Here is a 21,323-nt window from a genome sequence, read left to right on the forward strand (position 1 = left end):
TCTTTGTACAGTACCATCAGCCAACTGCTTGAGTTTGTAAACCCACCTGCAACCTATCACAGGTTGTCCCTTTGGTAAATGCATTGGTGTAATTACCTTGTGCTCCTTCAAAGCATTCATTTCCACACCCATGGCTTGCAGCCATAAATCTCTCTATCACCAAGAGAAAGCACCTGCTTGTAACTTTCAGGTTCAATTACAGACACGTGGTTGATTAAGTCACATTCTTCAAAGCCATATCTTTGTGGAGGTACTCCTTTATTACTTCTGTCTGACCACCGTGCCACTAGACTCCCCTCCTTCTGGAGTCTCAACCTTTACTGTTTCCCTGCTTGCAACAACTTCAGGAAAAACACTTTCATCTGCCTCTGGCTGTCCATTAGCCGGCAATAAAACTTCTTCAGAAACCTTCTCAATGCCATGTAATCTTGGCCAATTAAAAGATTCTCCGAAGTTCGCAGATTTGCTAAAAGATACCTGGTTCTGATCATTAGCAAAGCGATAAGATTTTGCTGCATTCTGATATCCCAGAAAAATCAGCGGTTTGGATTTCTTGCCACCTGCTCTGCGGTTCTTTAAAGGTATATTCACCCAAGCCTTTGTACCAAACACTCTTAAATGCTTTAAAGAGGGATTTCTATTGTACAATGCCTTGTAGGGAATATTGTTAATGCTGGAGGTCCAAAGTCTATTAATCAAATAACAAGCCACCTTGATGCCTTCCCCCCAGAACCTGGGTTTTAGATTAGCATCCTCTATCAAAGCTTGCAACATTGACTTTAGATAACCAATCCTCCTCTCAGCCACACCGTTCTCCTGAGGAACACAGGGATTAGCCAATCTGTGCTCAATTCCCTTGCTCTCCAACCACTGGGTAAATGCACTAGAGACAAATTCACCGCCTCTGTCAGATTGTATACTCGATACCTTGAGGTCTAGCTGCCCTTCCACCCTTTTAATCCAATACTTGATGGTTTGACATGCCTCATTTTCTGCTTCAGCAGATACACCCAGCCATAACGAGTAAAATCATCCACAATACATAAAGCGTACCGGTTCTTAGACACACTCTCAGGAAATGGACCACAGAGATCTAAATGAGCAATTTGCAGAGGTCTGGTAGCCACCCTTTGGCTTACCTTAGCCACTGGACTACGTCTGCTCTTAACAGATTTGCAGACAGTGCAATCTAGGAAAGAATTACACCCATTCAACTTAATGTCATCCTTCCCTAACACACTCAGGGTCTTCTTTAGAATGGAAAAGGAGGCATGCCCAAAACGCCTATGTAGAAGGTGTATGCACTCATTATGTGGATTTTTATTCATAGACTCCACTACCATAGAAGTTTCTCCTGTTCTTCTATGCACCACATAGACATCCTTTTGCAAGTGCCCTTCTAACATTACAACCTCCCCCTGGCTTATCTGGCAGGTGTTTCCTTCAAACTGCACCTTAAAACCAGTCTTAGCCAGCACAGAAACACTTAGCAAACTATGCTGTAACTCAGGCACACAAAGTACATCCTGAAACTTATGATTTAACTCTGGGAAAAACACCTCCCCTTCAGAGTGTACCTTTAAGTGTCTCCCATCTGCCAGACTTACATTAGACTTAGCAGACTGCTTTTGGTTAACCAACATGGAAGCTTTGTTAACAAAACATGTACTTGCCCCACTGTCCAAGAGCCAAATGTCCTCTTTGTCTCCAGCCTCTGCCAGCACAACAGCAGTGTAAGTTCCATCCACTGACTGTCTCTTTGGTTGCTTATTCCTGGCCAACTGGGGACAATTTCTTTTCAAATGTTGTGAGGACCCACAGAGAAAACACTTTCTGATGAACATCACACATTCCTCATCTTGCTTGTAGCTCCTACTCTTCCGGTCTCCCTCACGTGCTGGCGTCTGAGCCATCTGCGCAGAGTAGAACGCTGCCCTTCCTCGTGGGTTGTATCCCTGCTGGGCTGCTGTCTTCGGCGTTGGCTGTGAATTGCCTCCCTGCCTGGGTTGTTTTGCACCGAACTGCACGGCACTTGACTCCCGTGGCGACTCCGACGTTCCTCTCGGGTGAACTATGAACTCCTGGGCTGCAGTCATCTGCTTACGTCCTTCCTCCCGTCGTTCGTCTTCCAGAATTCGTCCCGTCAAGTATTCATAAGTTAATTGCCCTGATGCCAGGCTCTCCAGCGAGGTTACTAAAACATCAAAGCTCGCATCCAGAGAACTCAAAAGCAAATTCACCCGGTCCTCCGCAGATATAACTTTTCCCCTCAACTCCAGCTGTCTAAACAACTCTGCCAGGGTCTTCAAGTGGGCTGCGGCCGGTGTGTGCAGTGATTTATGGCATCTATAAAGACGCCTCATTAGTGCTAGCAGCGTGCCAGCTGAGTCCCGGAGATACACTGCTCGCAGACTATCCCATGCCAACTTTGCATGCTCTTTGCCAACAACAAAAATAAGCTGGTCATCTCCCACCGTCAAGGTGATATTGGCAAGGGCTTTTATGTCCTTGGCAATCTCGGCTGCTGTAGTAGGGAGTCTTTCCACGGCATCCCATAAATCTTCCCTTTTCAGATATTGCTCCAACCTCACAGACCAAACGTGGTAATTCTCTGAGGTGAGTTTATCGATTGGGATAAAAGATTGTTGTGCCATTGTTACTCACACACAGCCGTCACTTCTCTAGTAGCTTCTGAAAATCCTGGACTCTGCGTATCTACCACCACACATAAAACCTGCGCAGTGTAGCAGAAACACTCCTGTAACGTAGAGGAGCTGGGCCCAGAGCCCTGACGCGGAAGCCAAGCGGATTAGCAGTCTTGTCCAGGATACCCATCAGAAAGTCCACATAGAAAAAGTGTAGTTTATTTGTACAGTGCAGAAATATATACAGATACTCCTTTCACACTCTCTGCTCATAACATCCCGCATAGAACTGCGGTTCCACTTCATTATATACACCTGGTGGTTGCAGCCACCAATCACAGTAGATATCCAATTATCCTGGCATTGCTACCGCATTGCATCAGCCACCTGGCTATAGCTGGATCAGACCAGCTTTCTCTAGCTCCCCAGGTACTTTCCAGGCTGATTACATCATCCTTAGATCTCTCTGATCTAACCTGCACCTGTCAAACTAACTGACAGACTTGTAATCTTGACACAGCAACCCTGCAGCAGAGGCCTGATACCTAGGGTAGCCTTATCCCCATTTTACTATTTTAACTAATACAAAAATAAGTGTTAGATTAGTACATAGCCACTGCCATAAAGAGTTGTAGAATCCTGTAGGCATCTGCACCATATAAAAATATTGCACACAGTATATGGAAAATGTGGCTCATTTAGATGAAGAGCAACCTTTTCCACATACACAAGCAAGAGCATATCTAAGTAGAGACGTGCACGAAGAAAAAATTAGATTTTTTTAAAAAAATCAAACTATTCCCTATGGGAAATCTTTCTGGATGGCGGTAGTGGGGTTTTTTAAATGCAAAGGACACCAAAATTACAGCACAGTTGTTGATGCCTGCCCACTAAAGAGTTTCAAGTCGAATTGGACCAATTCTATGGACCCCTGAGGAAGGTGCCCCTAACGGTCCTCAATTTGTTTTCTAAGGGGAAAAAAGTTCATGTTTTCTTCAGAGCAAAGAATAGCCAAACACACAAGAGTAAGGAACCACTGGCCAAAAACATCCCAATGCAAACAATCAAAAAGCCTAATAGAATCAACTTCAAACCAGAGCCTCCCAGCAGAATCCCCACAATCCAAGTGAGGCCTATTTCCAGCCCAACAGAACCTATGTCAAACCTCAGAATTCAAGCAGAACCCAGGGCCAGTGTGGCAGTGCAAGCTCAACAGAATGTTGAACCAGAGAATCCCAGCAGAATCAGCCTGCTAAACTCCCCCTAATGTGATCCCATTTGCTTGTGAACACTGATTCCCTCCCTCCTGTTACCAGGAAATCTGCAGAGAAAAATGGAAACACAAGTTTGACCTTTAAAATGCTGGCCCCATGGTCTGTATCTGTGTCGGTACTATTCCCAAGAGCATGAACTTCGGGTTTAATTCAATGTCCACCTGAAGCATTTCCAGGATCTATTTGTGTATTCGCTTCCAAAATTTCTGGGCCTATTTACAGGTCCACCATTGGTGGTAAAAGGTTCCTTCTGTTTCCGAGCACTTCCAGCAAGTTGCCTGGTTGGATCTGTACATTGTAAGCCTGTAGGTGCCAGATACCATCGGTAGAACATTTTATACCAATTTTCTCGGACGTCTTGGGACTTTGAGAATTCAATTTCAGAGTTCCACATCTTATCCCAGTCTTGCATTGGGAGAGCATCAACAAAAGTGGCGACCATACTATGAAAAATACGGGTGAAAACTTATCTAGGTCATAATCAGACTGCAAGGACAGTGCGGCCAGGGTTTCACTCAAGCCACAGCAGAAAGAATCTGCGATTTTTACTATGAGACAGACCAAACATTGTTTATAGATAGACAACATTTCAGAACAAAAACTTAATAATGAGTTGAGTAGAACTACATGGAGTACTACTAGGCACAAAACTGGATGTGGGTTGCGGGATCATAGCACATGCACCATTTCCCTATTCCCCATGCTTTACCCCTCCCCTTCACTCCTGTATCTCAAAAAGATCAATAATAATAATAATAGAAAAAATGTTATGTAGACAGGCTTCACTGGGCACGGACACAAGATGAACTGTCAAATCCTCCCTATTTGTCTTTTCCTGTAGCCCCTTCAAAAAATGAATAATTAAAAAAAAAACTATCAAAGAGACAGGACATTCTCCAGGCCTGTTGGCAACCCCATGGACAGGGTGATAGGTAGCTTCCAGGTATTTTCAACTTTTATTTTTGATACCGTACTCTGACATTTCAAGGGTACATGAGAGATGCATTTAAATTATAATTATGTTTATAATTATTATACTTTTAAAAAGAAAAAAATGCTGGCCCCAGATATTCCTTAATATTTCCAGGAATGTTTTGGATCGAGGTAACAGTAATGCTGAGATTCCCAAATATTGATCTGGATCCTGAATATCTCTGAAAAATACTGATACTTTTTAGATATATCCAGTCCAAATATATATCCAAGTGCACTGCTGGGAAAAATAAGTTTCTCATGTAACAGAACAGCACAGTATTGAGGGAAGATGTCTTCCCTGTGCTCGAGGAATGGAGATTAACAGTGCACTTGGTTTTTAATGCTATGAGCATGGGAAAGATAAAGAGAATACAGTGAGCTGCACACTAAGTGTATTATGGGTTTCCTGCCCCCTTGCAAGGCAGTATTTTCCCCCATCACACTAGTGTTGCAGCAACTTTCTCCTTGGACAAGCAGAAGGCTTCTTTTTCATTATCCTGCCTCCATTATACCAACATTGTGCAGATTTTAATTCAACTGCAGTTCTGCTTCTTCATGGAGTCTTTGAAACCACTACAGTGTGGTAGAGGGATAACTATTGGGGGGAAAGAAAAAAAGAATAAGATGTGCACAGGTACTAGAGATGTAACAGAAATGGAAGTGCTGCTTTTTCATGAATTTGTCATTTTTTGGAATGGCCAGCAACTTCTTGTTTGCAAAGTGCAGTTTTGCTACTTTGGTAATATTAACAAGTAGGTAACCTAAATATTGTACATTAGTATAACAATTGACATACCTACTCATAATTTGCCAGTGCAGCACATTCCATAGTTGCCTAAAACAAATAGAGATGGTGGCATTTAGGGATGCAGCACATGGAGTATAGGATAGCTTACAGAAATAAACTACTTTTTCTTGGGGGGCGGGGACAAGGGTAAGATGAGGATAAAAGCTTTTAAACATTTATAAGCTTGTAGTGTTTTAAAATATTGTTGACCCCCAAAATTAAAACACTGTTTATGAAAAACTCACAGAAAGCTGTATGAAAACAGAGTGGAGAAATTACTGTAATCGCAAGGTCAATTATTTTAGAAGAAATAAAACACATATTCGTCTTCATTGCATAAAGGACAACAAATTATCATTTGTACCGCTGGAAGAGGTTTGCTTATAGATTTGAAAAAGTAGCACACACAACTAGCAGGTTAAAGATTTTTATTGAGTTACTAAGACCATCTCTTTTACATCAAGTGTACTATGGTAAAAAAATCTGGATTTCAAGGATTAGCAGTTTTGGATATTACTGTACTGTTTTCACAAAGAAATTCCATATACAAATACGAAGGTCATTTTCCATATTGTAGAGAGAAATGGAATTGCTTCATGAAAATGGTTCAGTTGACAGAAGTGCATGATAATTGTTCAAACATTTCACTGGCTATTTGAACTTGCCTGTGGAGTAAAAAAAAATCTAACAGCTTGATGGGTACGGCAACTGTCTTCCTACAAACTCAGCTATCTGGCAGTGTGTGTATTGTCATAGGAAATGATCAACATTGTTTTTGAATGCACAATCCATAAATAATGGAGCATCTAGCTGACTGTATTAAAATATTGTAGGTTATAGACTTTTCCCTTTACAAGTTACATGACCATTCCTTATACAGAGTTAAGTGACCTTATATCAGTTTTAGATTTTCTCCACTCATTCCAACTTGCCTCCCTAAATCAATCATCTAGTATTGACATTTCAGAACCCAGCAACATTGCTCAACAAATTCAAACACTAGCCTTAGTGATTTTTTAAAATGTTAAACACACTGATGGCAAGCTCAATTTTGCTCAGAATAATTTACATTTCAAAACAAATCTTGTGCATTCCTTCTACATTATTTTAACAGAATCTAAAAACAAAGTAACTTGTACTGAAACTCAGAACGTTTCAAACTTAATAAAACACTTTATAAAGCAGTAGATTATTTGTGGGTACCATAATTAAGAAATGGTTCTGATTTTAACAGTTCACATGTATGATTTAAATAAAAAACGAGTTCATCAATATGCACTAGACTACATTTATAAAACTAAGTCACAAACATAAAACATTTTTCTTCATTTAGCTTAAGACTTCCATTATATATCTTCAAAAAGAAATGGAACATTGCCTGATTTCAGGAAACCAGTAAAAACATTAGATGTTCCATATTCACTGTAAGTAAAAATACATGTCATTTAATTTCTCATAACCCAACGTGAAACATCTTGATCAATTCCAGTAACCAACTAATGACATCAAAGGCAAATTACTGACAGCTGATAACTCTCCTGAGTTGTTGGCAGTCTTTTGCCCTGCCAATCCCTTCACAAAAATGTGTGTTGTTAAAGCTGTAAGAAAATAAGTCTATTGGGAGAAAAAAAAATCTAAATTCTAAATAGATGCAGAGATACATTGCACTATTTCATTTGTGCAAATCTTTACATACTGGTCACAAATACACCAGGAGCTTTCACAGCACAAGTTCCACTGAAATCAGAGGCTGTTTTTCAATGTTGCCCAGCAGTGAGCAGCACAGTTTTCGCCCACCTTTAAAAGGGGACTTGCTCAATGGCCTGTACATGCCCAGCATTGAGGGCTGTGAGAAACATAAGTGCACATATACAGCTCTGAATAAGGCAAACACCTTTTAAATATGATGCAAATTATGGGGAGAAACTTCACAAGTAAATTATATGTCTAAAGCTGCACCTCATTCATACCGGGCTGAAGTCAGCAATCATCTAACCAAGGGACAAAGTTTGATTTTCAGACTGGACGAAGAAAATTGCTACATAAAGTGCTTTTCTTGACAAGTGGAAGTAGTTTTCAGTTAGCCATCCACTGGTTGTTCTTATAACTTCATAAAAAGATAGTTCAGTACTTTGTCCTTCCTCCCATCCCCAGAACAAGGCACTCTTTCATATGTTAAACAATTCTTTTTTAATACTCTATGAGCTAAACATCATACTACTACATGCTCCCAGTTGTTCACCACAGAATATCCCATGAGATCAGTGTTCTCAATTAACTCCTAAAGATGTAGTTTGGTTCTGGTATGGACCTAGTATCAATCAATGTAACCTTCTAATATCAAAAAATAGTTTTGAGGCACTAAGTCTCCATGTTGGCACTGAATGCTCTATTGTAACCAGCAATCAGTGCATACATATATCTTATTAAATGTAGTCAGAACCAACCCTTTCAAACAATAGACTAGTCCTTCTCCCATGCTATTTGGTCTTAAAGTTACGCCCATTTGTAACAGTATTTAATCTTATTTCCTAAAAGCTCAGCTGGCTGGGATTTCCTTGAACCAGCAGTTCTGCTCTGACAGAAACAGTCAGCCAATACTAAAAATAAGATTATCCCTAAGAAAAAAAATTGAAATAGATGATGTGTGAGCCAAGTAGCAAATAGAGCATATTGTTGAATGCATTTCCATACATAACAAGTAATTTCAACATATTATGTTCAATTATATACCATTTGTCCCATTTTCAAAAAGGGAAGTTTGATTTAGCACTTACAGAACAATGCAATAAATCCACCAACATCAGGTAACGCTCACACTGGTTCACAAAGTATAACAAAATGAAAACTGCCACTGCAGATACAGAAAAGGGCATTTTCCATAAGACAAACTCAAACTGACAATCCAGGCGACTACAAACCAGCCATTTCAGAAGAGCCCGACTAGGACAGTATTTGGAATTATGCAAATTCTGCAACTCCAAGAATTACTGTGTAATTTTAGTCCAGTTCTTCTAGCGTTTAATCACTACTTGTTCATATGCTCCAGAACCCACTCTGAAAGATCAAGAAAAAAGTTATTACTAGAAAAAAGATTTTGATGCAACAGTGGGAGCAGTTATGAACCAAAGCAATTAAATTTACAGCAAGTCCAGCTTTAAGAGAAAATTGGTATAAAATGTTTTTTCATTGGTACATTACACCAAAAGACATCCAGAAGATGAATAGGGATGTTAGTGGACTCTGCTGGAAATGCAAGGAGACAGATGGGACTTTCTTTCATACATAGTAGTTATATAAGAAGATTAAAAAATTTTTTGAGCTAAGTCCATACTGAAATTTAAAAAATCTTAAAAGCTAAATTAGCAATGGATCCTAAAATCATGCTGTTAGGAACCGTACCATCCACAATAGTGAAGTCTTTGGAGGAGCTGTTCAGATATATGGCTACGGCTGCAAGAGTGGTGCTTGCTACAAAGTGGAAGTCAGAAGACTGTCCAGATGTAGAAGACTGGAAAGACAAATTAGCAGAGTACACAGTGATGGCCAAGTTGACAAACCAAGTGAATAAAAGACCCAGTAAAGAGTTCCCCAAAAATGGAAAATTATATTATTCATATGTGTCATAAAATATAAAAACAGAATTGAAAATGGTTAGATATAAAGTTATACTGGAAAAGTAAATAAGAGAAATTAATTACAATTAAGTTAGTAATAATGTTAAAATTAGATGAGAATTTAGTATGGCGAGTTTTACTATGTAAGCGCAAAGTGTTAGTATTATGAGAATGAACAACAAACAAAAGGTAGTATATTTAATGTCATTTAGCTAGAATAGTACAATTTAGGGAAGACATTAAAATGGAAACAAAACTCTTTTTGCGCACCCGGATACTTTTTTAAAATATATTTTAGATGCTATGTTTGTATTGTCATGTGTTATGTGTTTTCTGTTTGGATTTTAAAAAAAGTTGTTACTAGAAAGCAGACACCAGAGGCACAGACTAGAGCAATATTTTAATACATAGGGCAGAACTTACATTTCATAAGATACAAAAACGTGGTACCGTGCCACTTTGTGCATGAAATGTAAAGTTTTCCTATATTCTTCTCTGTTCTTAGAGCCTTTTCTGACAAAAAAACCATTCCCAGAGCTGCAAGGCGCACGCACAGCTGTGTAGCTTGTGGGGGAGGGGCTGGAATGAAGGACAAGGGGATGAAATTGCTCCCCCTTCCTCTTCTACATTCTCTACTCAGCTGAGAAGAGGTCAGTTTCATCCCTTTGTCCCTCCTCGCTTCAGCCCACTGACCTGCATGGCTGTTCCTCTGCCCAGATCTTGCAATCCCAGGAATTGACTTTCTGAGTCAGAAGGGGCTACAGGAATGGAGAGGAATGCAGAGTGTGACATCACGGTGGTTTGAGTTTTCTTATCCAATGAAATGCAGCAAGGCAAGGAAAGCCGAAATTAAGTCCGATGATGAGTATTACAACAATGTGGCCATGGGGCCTAGAGAGGCACCTTTGAAGTTTTAGGCTTTGCAGCACACTTCGGTTTTTCCCATTGCTTATTGTGTCACAGATAGACCGTGATATTACCTTCTCTAGGTAGCATTAAAAGACATACCTGTTAGGTAAGTGATGGCTTCCGAAGGCAGTACTCCCTCCAGGACCCACAAAGAGTCTTAGCCCTTCCTCTGAAAAGGAGAACAAAAAACCTTAAATTTAAAATGAATATTGTTGTACTGTTTGTGGATAAATTTTTGGAGTTAACATGTACCCCAATCTCTAGAACTAAAAACGAATTTGTATTTAGATTATACATGTTGGGAATGGGCCTGTGATTCTTCATCAGATGATGATGACACTAGGGTAGTATATCCCTTGGAGGACAAACCCATGGCAGACCCTGAGGTGCCTGGGCCTTCAGACCCCCAGGGCTGTCAAGGAACTTGCAGTCAGCTGTGGCTACTGGACCAGAAGCCCAGAAGGCTAAGAGGCAGGAGTCATCACCCAAACCTGAGATTGCTAAGGGACCTATGAAGGAGAGTGGCCAATTGGCAAGGTCACCTTGAGAGCAGAGAAGACAGAAAGGCCAGGCAGAAGTCAGCTTGGATGGCAGAACGCACTACTGGCTGCCTGAGGCCTCTCTGCTGACCACAAGGAATCTGGAGACCTAGCTCCACCATAAGGCTTTGCAGCATGCAGGGTAAGGTCCAGCTGTGAGTGCTTGCAGACTCAAGCCCACTGCCACAGCTGCAGGCACTCACTCCTATAAATAACCTCAGTTCAGCTCTGGCTGCTGTGGGATCAACAGCTCTGATACTGTTTGTTATCCCTGCCTTGATCTGACTCTTCCCTGCCTTAGGTCCCTGGGTGACAACACATTTCCTACACATTTGTTTGAGCTTTTCATTAACTATTATTTCTGGACTGCTTAACATGTATTAAGCACCTAGAGATTTCCCACTGGATAGTTTTAGGATTGCCATGGGGGTTCAGACCTACACAATTATGTAGAAAGAAGCTTGCAGCCATCCATTTGGAACCGGTCACCAATTTTAAGAAAATAAGAGGAGCCCTGCAGGATCACTGCAATGGCTAATTCCAGCATTCTGTTTCAAAAAGTGGCCAGTCAGGTGCCACAGGGAATCCCACAAGCAGGACCTGCTAGCAACTGCCCGCATTTGCTGACTGATTCCCACGCTCTGGCAATCAGAGGCATTCTGCCTCTGAATCCACAAATTACTTTCATCTACAACAATAAATTTGTTTTCAGTCTATATAAGTCAGTGGCCATCACCACATCTTGTGGCAGTGAGTTTCACAAGTTAATTGCTCACTGACTGAAGTAGTACTTCCTATGGGATGTCTTGAATCTACTGCCAACCTGTTTCATAGGGTGACTCAATTCTAGGGTTATTGGACAGGAAAAAATGTCTCTATCCAAATACCATGCACAATTGTATAGATAGTTGTTATGTCACCTCCCAACTGCCTTTTTAAAAACTAAAATGCCCCAAATGCTTTGCCTCATGGGAAGGTGCTCCATTCCTGTGATCATTTTGGATGCCCTTTTCTGCACTTTTTCTCCAGCTCTTTAATATCCTTTTTTAGATGTGGTTACCACAACTGTAACAGTCCACCAAAAGTGCCTGCACCAAGGACTTGAATATGGGACTTGCAACATGCCATTTAATTCTCAATCTCCTTTCCTGCTGATCCCTAGCATGGAATGTGCCTTTTTTTTCTTGGTCTGTTCCGTCACTTTGCCAGAATATTTGTGAAATTAGGATTTTTTTGCCCTAATGTATATCTCTTTGCACTTACTTATAGTTCTGATTCACTTGCATTTTACAAACCTTCTGCACTTGAGTCCAAACTGAAGTCTTGACTCTGCAGTATTTTTTCAACAACATCATCAGCATCAACTCTGGTAGCATCAACCCTCTTCAGCTGCGACTCTACAGAATCCTGTTTTACTGGGTATCTATGAAACATGTAAAAGTTTTAGATTACACTGTAATCGTTACAGCACAATTCTGTACATTTATTTAAAAATACTTCAGCAAAACTGGAAAAAAATTATGTTATACCTGTTCGATTTTTCTGAGGCTGCATCTTCCTCATTTTTCTTGGACTCAGTCTCTTCACATGGTTCTAGAATACTGCCTATACCCGTCGATGTACTTCCTGCAGACGTATTTCTCTTATGGCAGAGATCAGAGATGCTGGATGATCTCGAATGGCAGGTGCTATAACCTAGAAGAACACAATTCAGAGACATTAATTTCATGCAAAGTGATAATATGACCATGAAGGGCAGGATTCCCATTTCTACCCCATCTTAAACATAGTTTTTATTTATAAACATAGTTTTTATTTATATATAACTATACCCTAAATAGCTAGAATCCATTTAGTGATCTCATTTCAACTGCTAATGACTTACTACATCTTTTTTGATGACTCAGCAGTGTTAGCTAACCTTAAGGTTTGCTCTTTTAAATGCTGACATTGCATTACATTTCATGAGCAGATATTGCCTTATTTAACTTTCTAGTTTATACTCCCCTTGAGATCAGTTGCTACTTTTCTTTTTTAAACCAACTTTTGCCCCTGTGCCTTTAATAGCAGTCTGAAACACAGAAATATTAAAAAAAAATTCTAGCATGGAGATGTAGTGGGAAAAGTGTCACCTGCTTAAATTCTATGACTCAGGATACGGTTAAAGGGAGGAAAGCCAGTCCTATTTTTCCCATTCTTGTTTACAGATCCACAAGAACTAATGAACACATTCCATCACATCTAAAATGTCTCCTACCTGACACTTTTGACTGCTGGCTTGCATAGCTGGATGTCCTAGAATGTCCACTTGCTCCAAGTTCATCTGGGATAGAAGCACTTTTTGTTGCAAGATCTGCAAATAAAGGAAATCAAGCAACACTGTTGCAGAGTTACTCCCTCAGATGAATGCTCTCACCAATACTAGGTAACAATAGCGTAGGTGTTTGCTTATTGAAATCTCTCTCTCTCATAGGTATCACCATATTCTAAAGCTTTACGCTGTATCTCAAAGCATATGAGGAGACAGTGGACTGTTAAAAACTGATAGCTTTCCAAATATTTGTGGCCGTAGTTATGTTGATGATCTCTCGTTTTTTACATATATTTTGATTAGATGAATAGATAATGCTAACCACATCTCTTATCGGTACCAAGCAACTGTGCTCTGTACATGTAATGCTGACTAATGATGATAAGGAGCAACAAGTTACTTTTATGGGGGTTTTCAGCCACATGATTGTGGCCCCTTATGGGCCCTGCATCCTTTGCACATGTACATTCTTGTACTGCTTTGCTGTGGCTGTCCCCCTCCCCCATCTGTCTCAATGTACCCAACAACAAAAATCAACTTAAAGGAGTGCTTTCTCTGAATAACTTGATCCTGCTGGGGTGGGGGCATATGATGTCCAAGCAACTCAGTAAATTGTGAGCATGCATCCATAGCGGCTACCCAGTCACCTGCCAAAGTGAAGACTGCCAATGTGCAGACACAAAACTACCTTGTTTATTCTGAATGTATATAGTTCATTTCTGTCTAATCTCTGCAAAATATTTTTGAAGTAGCTGGCGGCAAACAAAATATTTTCATACTAAGCAAATCAATATAAACACCCAAGAAGCTCAACTGAACAGAAAGCAGGTGAAACATATAGAAGAATAAAAAACACCCAGCAATTCAGGAGCAAGTGAGAACAGAGCTCCAACAAACATTAAGAGCTGAGTCTGGGAAGGCCTGTCAGGATTGACAGTTGAGGTTTTCAGGGGGAAGCTGTCAGTTGGATATGAGAGTTGGTTAGATGTAGCTTTACAGGAGAGAGGGATAAGGACCTGTGCAGGGAACAGATTTTTCATTATTGTCAAAGAGCTCCAACCACCCTCCACCAGCTGGGCTGCTTTGGTTTGGTCAAAAGTTTCCCAAAAAGCAAAACATTAAACTCCAGGCTTTTGCCCCAAGTCCAATGAGTAGTTGCCACCAGCCCTGAATCAAAAGTTAATCCTCCAGGCAAGAGTTCAGGGCAACCCTTACCAAGCTTCAAATTCAGTGCAACGCTTACCTGCGAGGTAGAGGCCTTGCTAGGGGAAGATTACACTCACAAAAAGGTTTTAGGTTTTGGTAGGTGGTTTCACACTCACACACACACAAGGCACTTAGATTTAGGCTTGGAATCCCAAAGGCAAAAGACACAGCCAATTTAAAAGGCTAATGATTTATTTTATAAGATTTATGCTGGTTACAGGAAAGAAAAGTCATGAAGTTTTAAGCAAGAAAATAACAAAATGATTTAGCATAGCTAACTCATACAATATTTCAGTTTCTAAAATTAAGGAGATTGGAAAGGCTTCTCAAAAGCAATGTTCCAATAGTTACCAGTTTCAAGAGTTCTTTCAGCATACAAGAGTTTCAAAAGGTTGTCCAAAGGTTTCTCCAAAAGGTCAGCTTGACCAGAGTTTCCCCCTCAAGGGCCAAAATCAAATGGGTTCTGATGCCGCCAGCACAGCTCTCCTGCTATACCCCAAAGCATGCATGATTTGCTCAGGACTGGTCTGTCTTTATATTTGTTTTCTCAATGGCATGAGCTCATAGAGGCCAACTGAGAAAACGAAAGTAATTAGCTGTTAATTAATGGCTTGGTCAGAATGCTGACTCACTAATTGACGCATCCAGGTGGTGAAGCCTGCAGAACTCCCTGCACCTGAATGTCATCACAAACATTAAGATAGTGGCTGACCGATTATTTACCGTGACAACGCACGGCCTTGCATTCCAAAAAGGGGAGAGGAGGCTTTAACGAGTAGCAGCTGGATGTCTATCTTATTCCTTCCCCAGAAGCAGGTTTCAAAATGGAACTATTTTACTGTTCTAACATCCCAATAGCACAAAACTCATAGACCTCCAGGCCTGAACCAAGGAAATCATGAAACCCAAGAAATTGAGGGACCTCAACTTCTTGACAATTATGTCCCCTGAAACTGCATGTAGAAGGCAGCAGGGTACTTGTTTGTTTGTAACAAAGTTATTAGAGCCTGCTATGAAAAGGTTTCCTTGGCATTTACAGATAAAAACGGAAATCCTATAACTCTATTTTAGGTGTCAATAACCTCAGTTTGTGTTATACTAAATAATTTCGTTCTTGTTAACTATTTAAAGGATAAATTGTCTTATCTGTCTGCCAACTTTACCTCATACCAGAAATATCACCCACAGGCCTGGGTGGGTGTCATATCCAAGACGAATGCTACCCCAGAACATTCTTCCTTCTGACCTCCCCATTGCAGGGCAGAGGTGGGAAGTGAAACTTCTAGAACAGTGACTGGTGAGGTGAAGCTATAAAAAAAGGACTCATCCCAGGAAATGTCATAATGGTCTTTGCAAACAAGATGTTCAATTTTCAAATACCTCTTCAAACATCAAATCATCTCAGTTCTGAAGCAGTGCAATGGTTCCCTGATTGTACACATCAACATTAATGTATACCTCTTATACATACCTTTTTCTCCCTACAAAATACCAGTGAATAAGTATGAAAACTTTTGATTCTTGCCATACAGCCTAATATCAAGAGAAGCCCGCATCAGTGATGTTACTATTTATCCAGTTATCTGCAAGATGGCTAAGGAAAAGCACAATCACGTAGCATGGTTCCCAACCTGATACACTCAGATGTGCTGCTTTTATGCTCTCTCCCCCTTTCCTGTCTTCTTGTAGTGATTCTGGTTCTCCAGCAACCGATATAGACATGGCTGTGGATGGAGGCCTGCAAACGAGCAAACAGATTTGAACATTAAGTATAGAGATTATCAACCTCCAAATGTCTGATTAAAAATCTATTGACCATTAAATTTGTAGATTATCAACCTCAAAATGTCCAATTATTAACTGTCTTGGGAGACCATGGGGCCATATACTAGCCTTTGCAGAAGAATGGTGATATTAGTTAGACTGCACTTCAAATATAAATCACAATACAATGTTTTTTTTCCATTTTAAATTTTACTGGCATTGCTTTATTTTATGTCACTGCTGTAAACATAAGGTGCAGACAAGAAATGTCTCCCTGCACTGTGCTGATTAATTATGCACAGAATTGGGAATTAAATATTCCACATACCTTTCAAACAAACTAATCACATATTGGATGAGTTGCTATTCCTGGCCTGTACAACTTGTGACCCTCCAAGCCAAACACAGGCATCCAGCTACATATAGCCTAGTTCCAAGACAAGCAGGCAAAAACAGGGGGCTTTTTGGGCTTGGAGGGTCACAAGTTCTACATGCCTAAGCTGTTCAGGCACTGATACGTAGCTCATATTGTCTCAATGGGACCACACATAAACACTCATGCTATTGATCTGAATGAATGGAGGCATTTGTGCACCTGCAGCATTTGCTGCCTTATCAGGCTTCAAGTGTGAGGTGCTCTCAAAAGACGGAGAAGCTGATAGTTAAATAAATCTACAAAATGCTTGTCTTACTGGGAGAAATTTCCATCAGAAGCAAACACCATCTATCTGCCTATTCTAAAAATGTGTGCAGTACTTGCAAAACAATTCTTTGGTATGGCTGGAATTTTGCTAACTAAATAAAACTGCACAGCAGTTTCAAAACAAAATTTTATCAGCAGCATAGAGATAAGAGAACTAGAGGTCTGGGACCCACATCCAACCTCAAAGGCTTCCCATTGGGACACCAGACTAAAGACACCTCTGCACAGATAGTATAACACATTTCAACCCCTTTTTTCCCCAGAGGGCAACAAACCTTCTCTTTCCATAAAAGCCTTAATACACCTTTGTTGCTCACTTCTGTGGGAATGCCATTGCCACTGGCAACTGGCAAAGAGTTGCTGCACTAAACTAAGATCTCTACCCGAGCTGATTCTGCTGTACACATTAAGGGGGCCAGGGAGAGGAATAGGCTGTATGTAAAATACTTACATACTTTGCCTGTATCTCAGCTTGCCAAGGAGTGAGTCACTAGGCAAGGCTAAGGCTTCTGATTCTCCAGCCCTTGCTCAGTCTGTTATTGAACAGGGCAGTATAGAAAACAATGCCACACCCAACAGAAATTTCATACTAATGTTCGGAAAAGAACACAAAATCTGGATTGGTAACAGACGCCTTTATTCTCGTGAATTCAAGCAGTAAATGTCAGATTTCGTGCCCAGAGTTATCAAAAGGTTTACTATTAGGAAAAAAAGGTATTTGCTCCCTTTTAGGATGCTGTTTGGTGGTGGAAAGTGCACAATCAAGTCACGGCTGACTTACGGTGACCCCATACGATTTTCAAGGTTTGCCATTGCCTGCCTCTGTGTGGCAACCCTGGACTTCCTTGGTGGTCTCCCGTCTAAGTACTAATCAGGGCCAAACCCTACCTAACTTCTGAGATTTAACAAGATCAAGCTAGCCTGGATCATCTAGATCAGGGCAAGTTGTTTACCAAAATGGCCCCAGCTCTGAGGAAAGGCTGATAACTGAATAATGGTGCTGCCCAATGACGTGCTGATAAACTGAACTAAAAAAGGGTAGGTGTGTACAATCTAGCTGCCCCACTAAACAAGCAACATGCAATTCTATAAAAGAGTAGCTTTCAGGCTGAACAAAACTAAGATTTTAGTTCTGAACTATTTGTATTGCAAATTAGTATAAAGAAGGGGGAACAGTGATTGACTGAATGACAGCTAAGACCAATACTTACGAGTGTAAGCACTAATTGTGAGAGCTTGCTGCCATGTCACAAAACAGTATACACAATGCTAAGAAAAGCAAGAGCACAAATACATTGGAGATGGATGCAACAATGATACTAATTCTGTCACACCACTGTTTTTGTAGGAATGTAAAAGTACTTGATCAGAGCCGGGAAAGAACAGTGGCTGTAAGTATGCCACACCCTCCTCCACTATTTGCTTCTTCAATTAACTTTCATGTCTGTAACATGCATCCTACCTGCTTTCCTCCTGGCGTCAGTAGACAGTGCTAAGGGTGCCAGAGAGTTGCTGCTGCACTCCCTCCAAAACCTGTCCTACCAGGAAACAGGAGATTGCTGGAGAAGCCCCTCTTATGTCTCAGGAGCCTTTGGGCAACGAATCTGTCATTTCCTAGCGGGCGACTTGTGGGAGACTAGTGGGGGATGACCTTTGTTTGTTGTCTTGCTTCCTTCCCCCAACATCTTTCATCAGGAAATGGAAGACTGTTCTAGACATTGTGACATTGTTTGAACACCTATGATGATTTCTCATTTCTTGATGGGAGGCAATGAAGCATGATTCTCTCATGTGAGAACTGCACATCATTTCCTCCAGGTGACTCTCCCTCTCAGAATAAATGGAATATTGTAGGGGCTTTGTTCCCATTTCTTGGAAAAGTTGATGGGCCAAGTATTTCTGGTTGATGGTAGACCCTCTGCTGGACTTTGGACCTCATCCTCTGATGCCAGCCCTGTTTGCAAACAGGACTATCATATAGATACACTCCTTAAGGAGCCAAAACTTGCTATAGGACCCTTGTGGCACTATCCTCAGTGGCACTAAAGCAAAACAAACACATTTTTTAAAAAAAAGTATTATTTATGATTAAGAATGTACGCAGTCATAGAATACAACATTTTTTTGTACTCCCTCCATTTAACTTTTGCAGCACGGCTGATGACAATAAAAGCTTTCCAGATGCATTGCTACAATTAAAGCACTTGCCAAGCCACATGACTCATCGCAAAATACCTCATTAGTCTAGAAAGTCATCCTAACCACATTTTTCCTTTGGTGCAGCAGAAAGAGTAACAGACATGCACAACTATCACACTCCCACAGTTAAAGGCCAAACACAGTAAGACAACAGCACCTTTCATTCCCAACACACTGTTTTATGTCTCTACCCTCAAGGCATGCATTTATTTTGCTAATGTTTTGTTGCTAAGAAAGCCTAACTGGAAATTACTTTAAGTAGTATTGATTTGCTAGAAGTCAGTCCACAAGAAAGCCATGTTTCGCCCACTGCAGATCTACAACTGAGATCAGAATCTGCCCAAGACATACCAGACCTTTTTTCTCCTTTAAAGACATTTTGTTTTCCAAACAATAAATGTGAGACAACTCCCATGACTCAGAACCCTACATGTGCAAGATGCAAACTCTCAGTTTTGTTCTAATCCAACAGACCCACAAAACCAATCCGGACTGCACAATGAACTCTCCTGAGTTTAAAACAGTTTGTGATTCAGCAAGGAGGGGGCTTGCCAGAACTGCTGGAGCTGGGAAAGAATCACACACACAAATGACAGAGCAACCAAGAAACATGCACATAACCTCCCGAACATGTCAAGAACTCTTATAAGTCACCGGAGCCAAAAACTGGGTTTACAATCAAAAGGGGAGGGGACATGTGCAATTACAGGTATTAAATTAGTTTCAAAACAAACAACCATAACCATAACCTACTGCTGCTGTTGTTATGGTCACCATGATTACCTTGAATACATTTAAGCACCATTTAGAAATGTCACGGGCTGTACCTCAACTATTTCATTGGCTTTTGACCCCACAGTTTACTACTAGCTTTCCTTTATGTTCATATATATATATATATGTGCGTGTGCATGTGTGTGTGGCAGGTATGTACATAACTGTGCCAACTGAGGACACACTTTGTGCATCTGATGGACTGTAGCCCACAAACATTTATGCCACAATAAATCCGTTTTTTACAAACCAGCAATCCATGCCTCCAGATGCATTCTGAGTTTGCTGAACTGGAAGCAAAGACTGGATCCCACAATCTAAGTATAACTCTGAGCTTACTTCAAAGGAATGCCTATGCAGCAGCTAAGAAATATGTTTGTGCATGAGGTACCAATAAATCTACAGTACTGTATGTATGTGACCTTCCATTGGCTCTGAAGTATCATGGACTGGGGTGATACAGTACCATCCATCAAGCACTATACCTCCCCAAATCTCTATTTTTCTTCTTCTTCTATTCCTGCCTCTACCCAAATTAGACTTCAATAGTAAATGTTTAACAAAGAGCACAGCTGTCCACAAAGCTCTCTCCCCACTCCCTCTCAAACGAAACAAAATGGCACCCAAATGCCTGCTCATATTCAATAATCATAGCAACTTGATAAAAATACAGTTTTTCATAACATGAGTTGTACAAAAGAATTCCAACAACCAATTATTAACATCAGAACTGAAATCTCACTTGCAAAGGTAAACGTACGTTTTAAAACACGGGTCTCCAGACATTAGCTGCATGCTGATCAATATCTGCGAGTTAAGAAAAAACAAATCAGAATAAAAACCCAGAAAATATGAAAAGGGAAAATGCACAATTACATGTTAGTGCTTGATTTCACAGGGTTGCAGTGAAGATGAATGAGGTAACTGCCAGAAAAGTCAAGCACCTTGCAGACTAAACCAACATTATAAAAAATGTATGCGAGTTAGTCTGACAGAAGGCAGCATCTTTGCTGTTTCTGTGCCTTTTAAAAATCATTGTCTATAAAATTAACCACCACCTTAACAAAGGTCAACTTACACAAGCCATTTCAGATAGAATGGGACTTGAACTAAGCAAATATTATACCTTCAAAACTTAATTTAGTGTAGATTTCCTCTGGCACAATTTGGCAGTCAGAAGATTAACACATGTTCCCTGTTTACCCTATCACAACCCATGAATGATGGCAAAGCTGGAAAAATTCTCCTTGACAAAAAACGAAAGAGCTACCCTGGACATTAATTAATTCATTAATTAGTTTACTTTCATCCTATTGGCATTACTGCATTTACATAAAGCTCTTTCAATCATTTTCCTCTGCTGGATTTTCACTGCATTATGCTTGAACATCCAGTTCTGAATTCCCACTGGAATACTCATATTATGGCAGTCTAATTACTTGAACTGTCTTTAGCTGTCACATCGATGCTACAAAAGATGTACCGCTGTTATTATTCCAATAAAGGTTTAAGTATGTACAAAAGATGTACAGGTTTGTTAAATGGGTGCCATGCTTTATTTTCCCATGCAATCAAAATCACACACACACACAAAATCACACAATTTAGCAGGAATGCTCT

The 21,323-nt window shown here is 40.4% G+C and overlaps 1 protein-coding gene across 1 annotated transcript in view; it reads right to left on the reverse strand.

Moving 5' to 3' along the window:
- Positions 1 to 8,564: 8,564 nt before the first annotated feature.
- EEIG2 (EEIG family member 2) overlaps positions 8,565 to 21,323 on the reverse strand; it is a 42,139-nt gene continuing 29,380 nt past the window's right edge. The window contains exons 5-11 of the mRNA XM_056844981.1: positions 20,464 to 20,510; positions 15,895 to 16,001; positions 13,004 to 13,099; positions 12,276 to 12,441; positions 12,042 to 12,169; positions 10,307 to 10,376; positions 8,565 to 8,738 (exon numbers count right to left, since the gene is read on the reverse strand). Of these exons, the coding sequence (XP_056700959.1) occupies positions 8,696 to 8,738; positions 10,307 to 10,376; positions 12,042 to 12,169; positions 12,276 to 12,441; positions 13,004 to 13,099; positions 15,895 to 16,001; positions 20,464 to 20,510 (657 nt within the window). The 3' untranslated portion in view covers positions 8,565 to 8,695. The remainder of the gene's footprint in view (positions 8,739 to 10,306; positions 10,377 to 12,041; positions 12,170 to 12,275; positions 12,442 to 13,003; positions 13,100 to 15,894; positions 16,002 to 20,463; positions 20,511 to 21,323) is intronic.

This window comes from Euleptes europaea, chromosome 2 (assembly GCF_029931775.1).
Source record: "Euleptes europaea isolate rEulEur1 chromosome 2, rEulEur1.hap1, whole genome shotgun sequence".
NCBI classification, from domain to species: Eukaryota; Metazoa; Chordata; class Lepidosauria; order Squamata; family Sphaerodactylidae; genus Euleptes; species Euleptes europaea.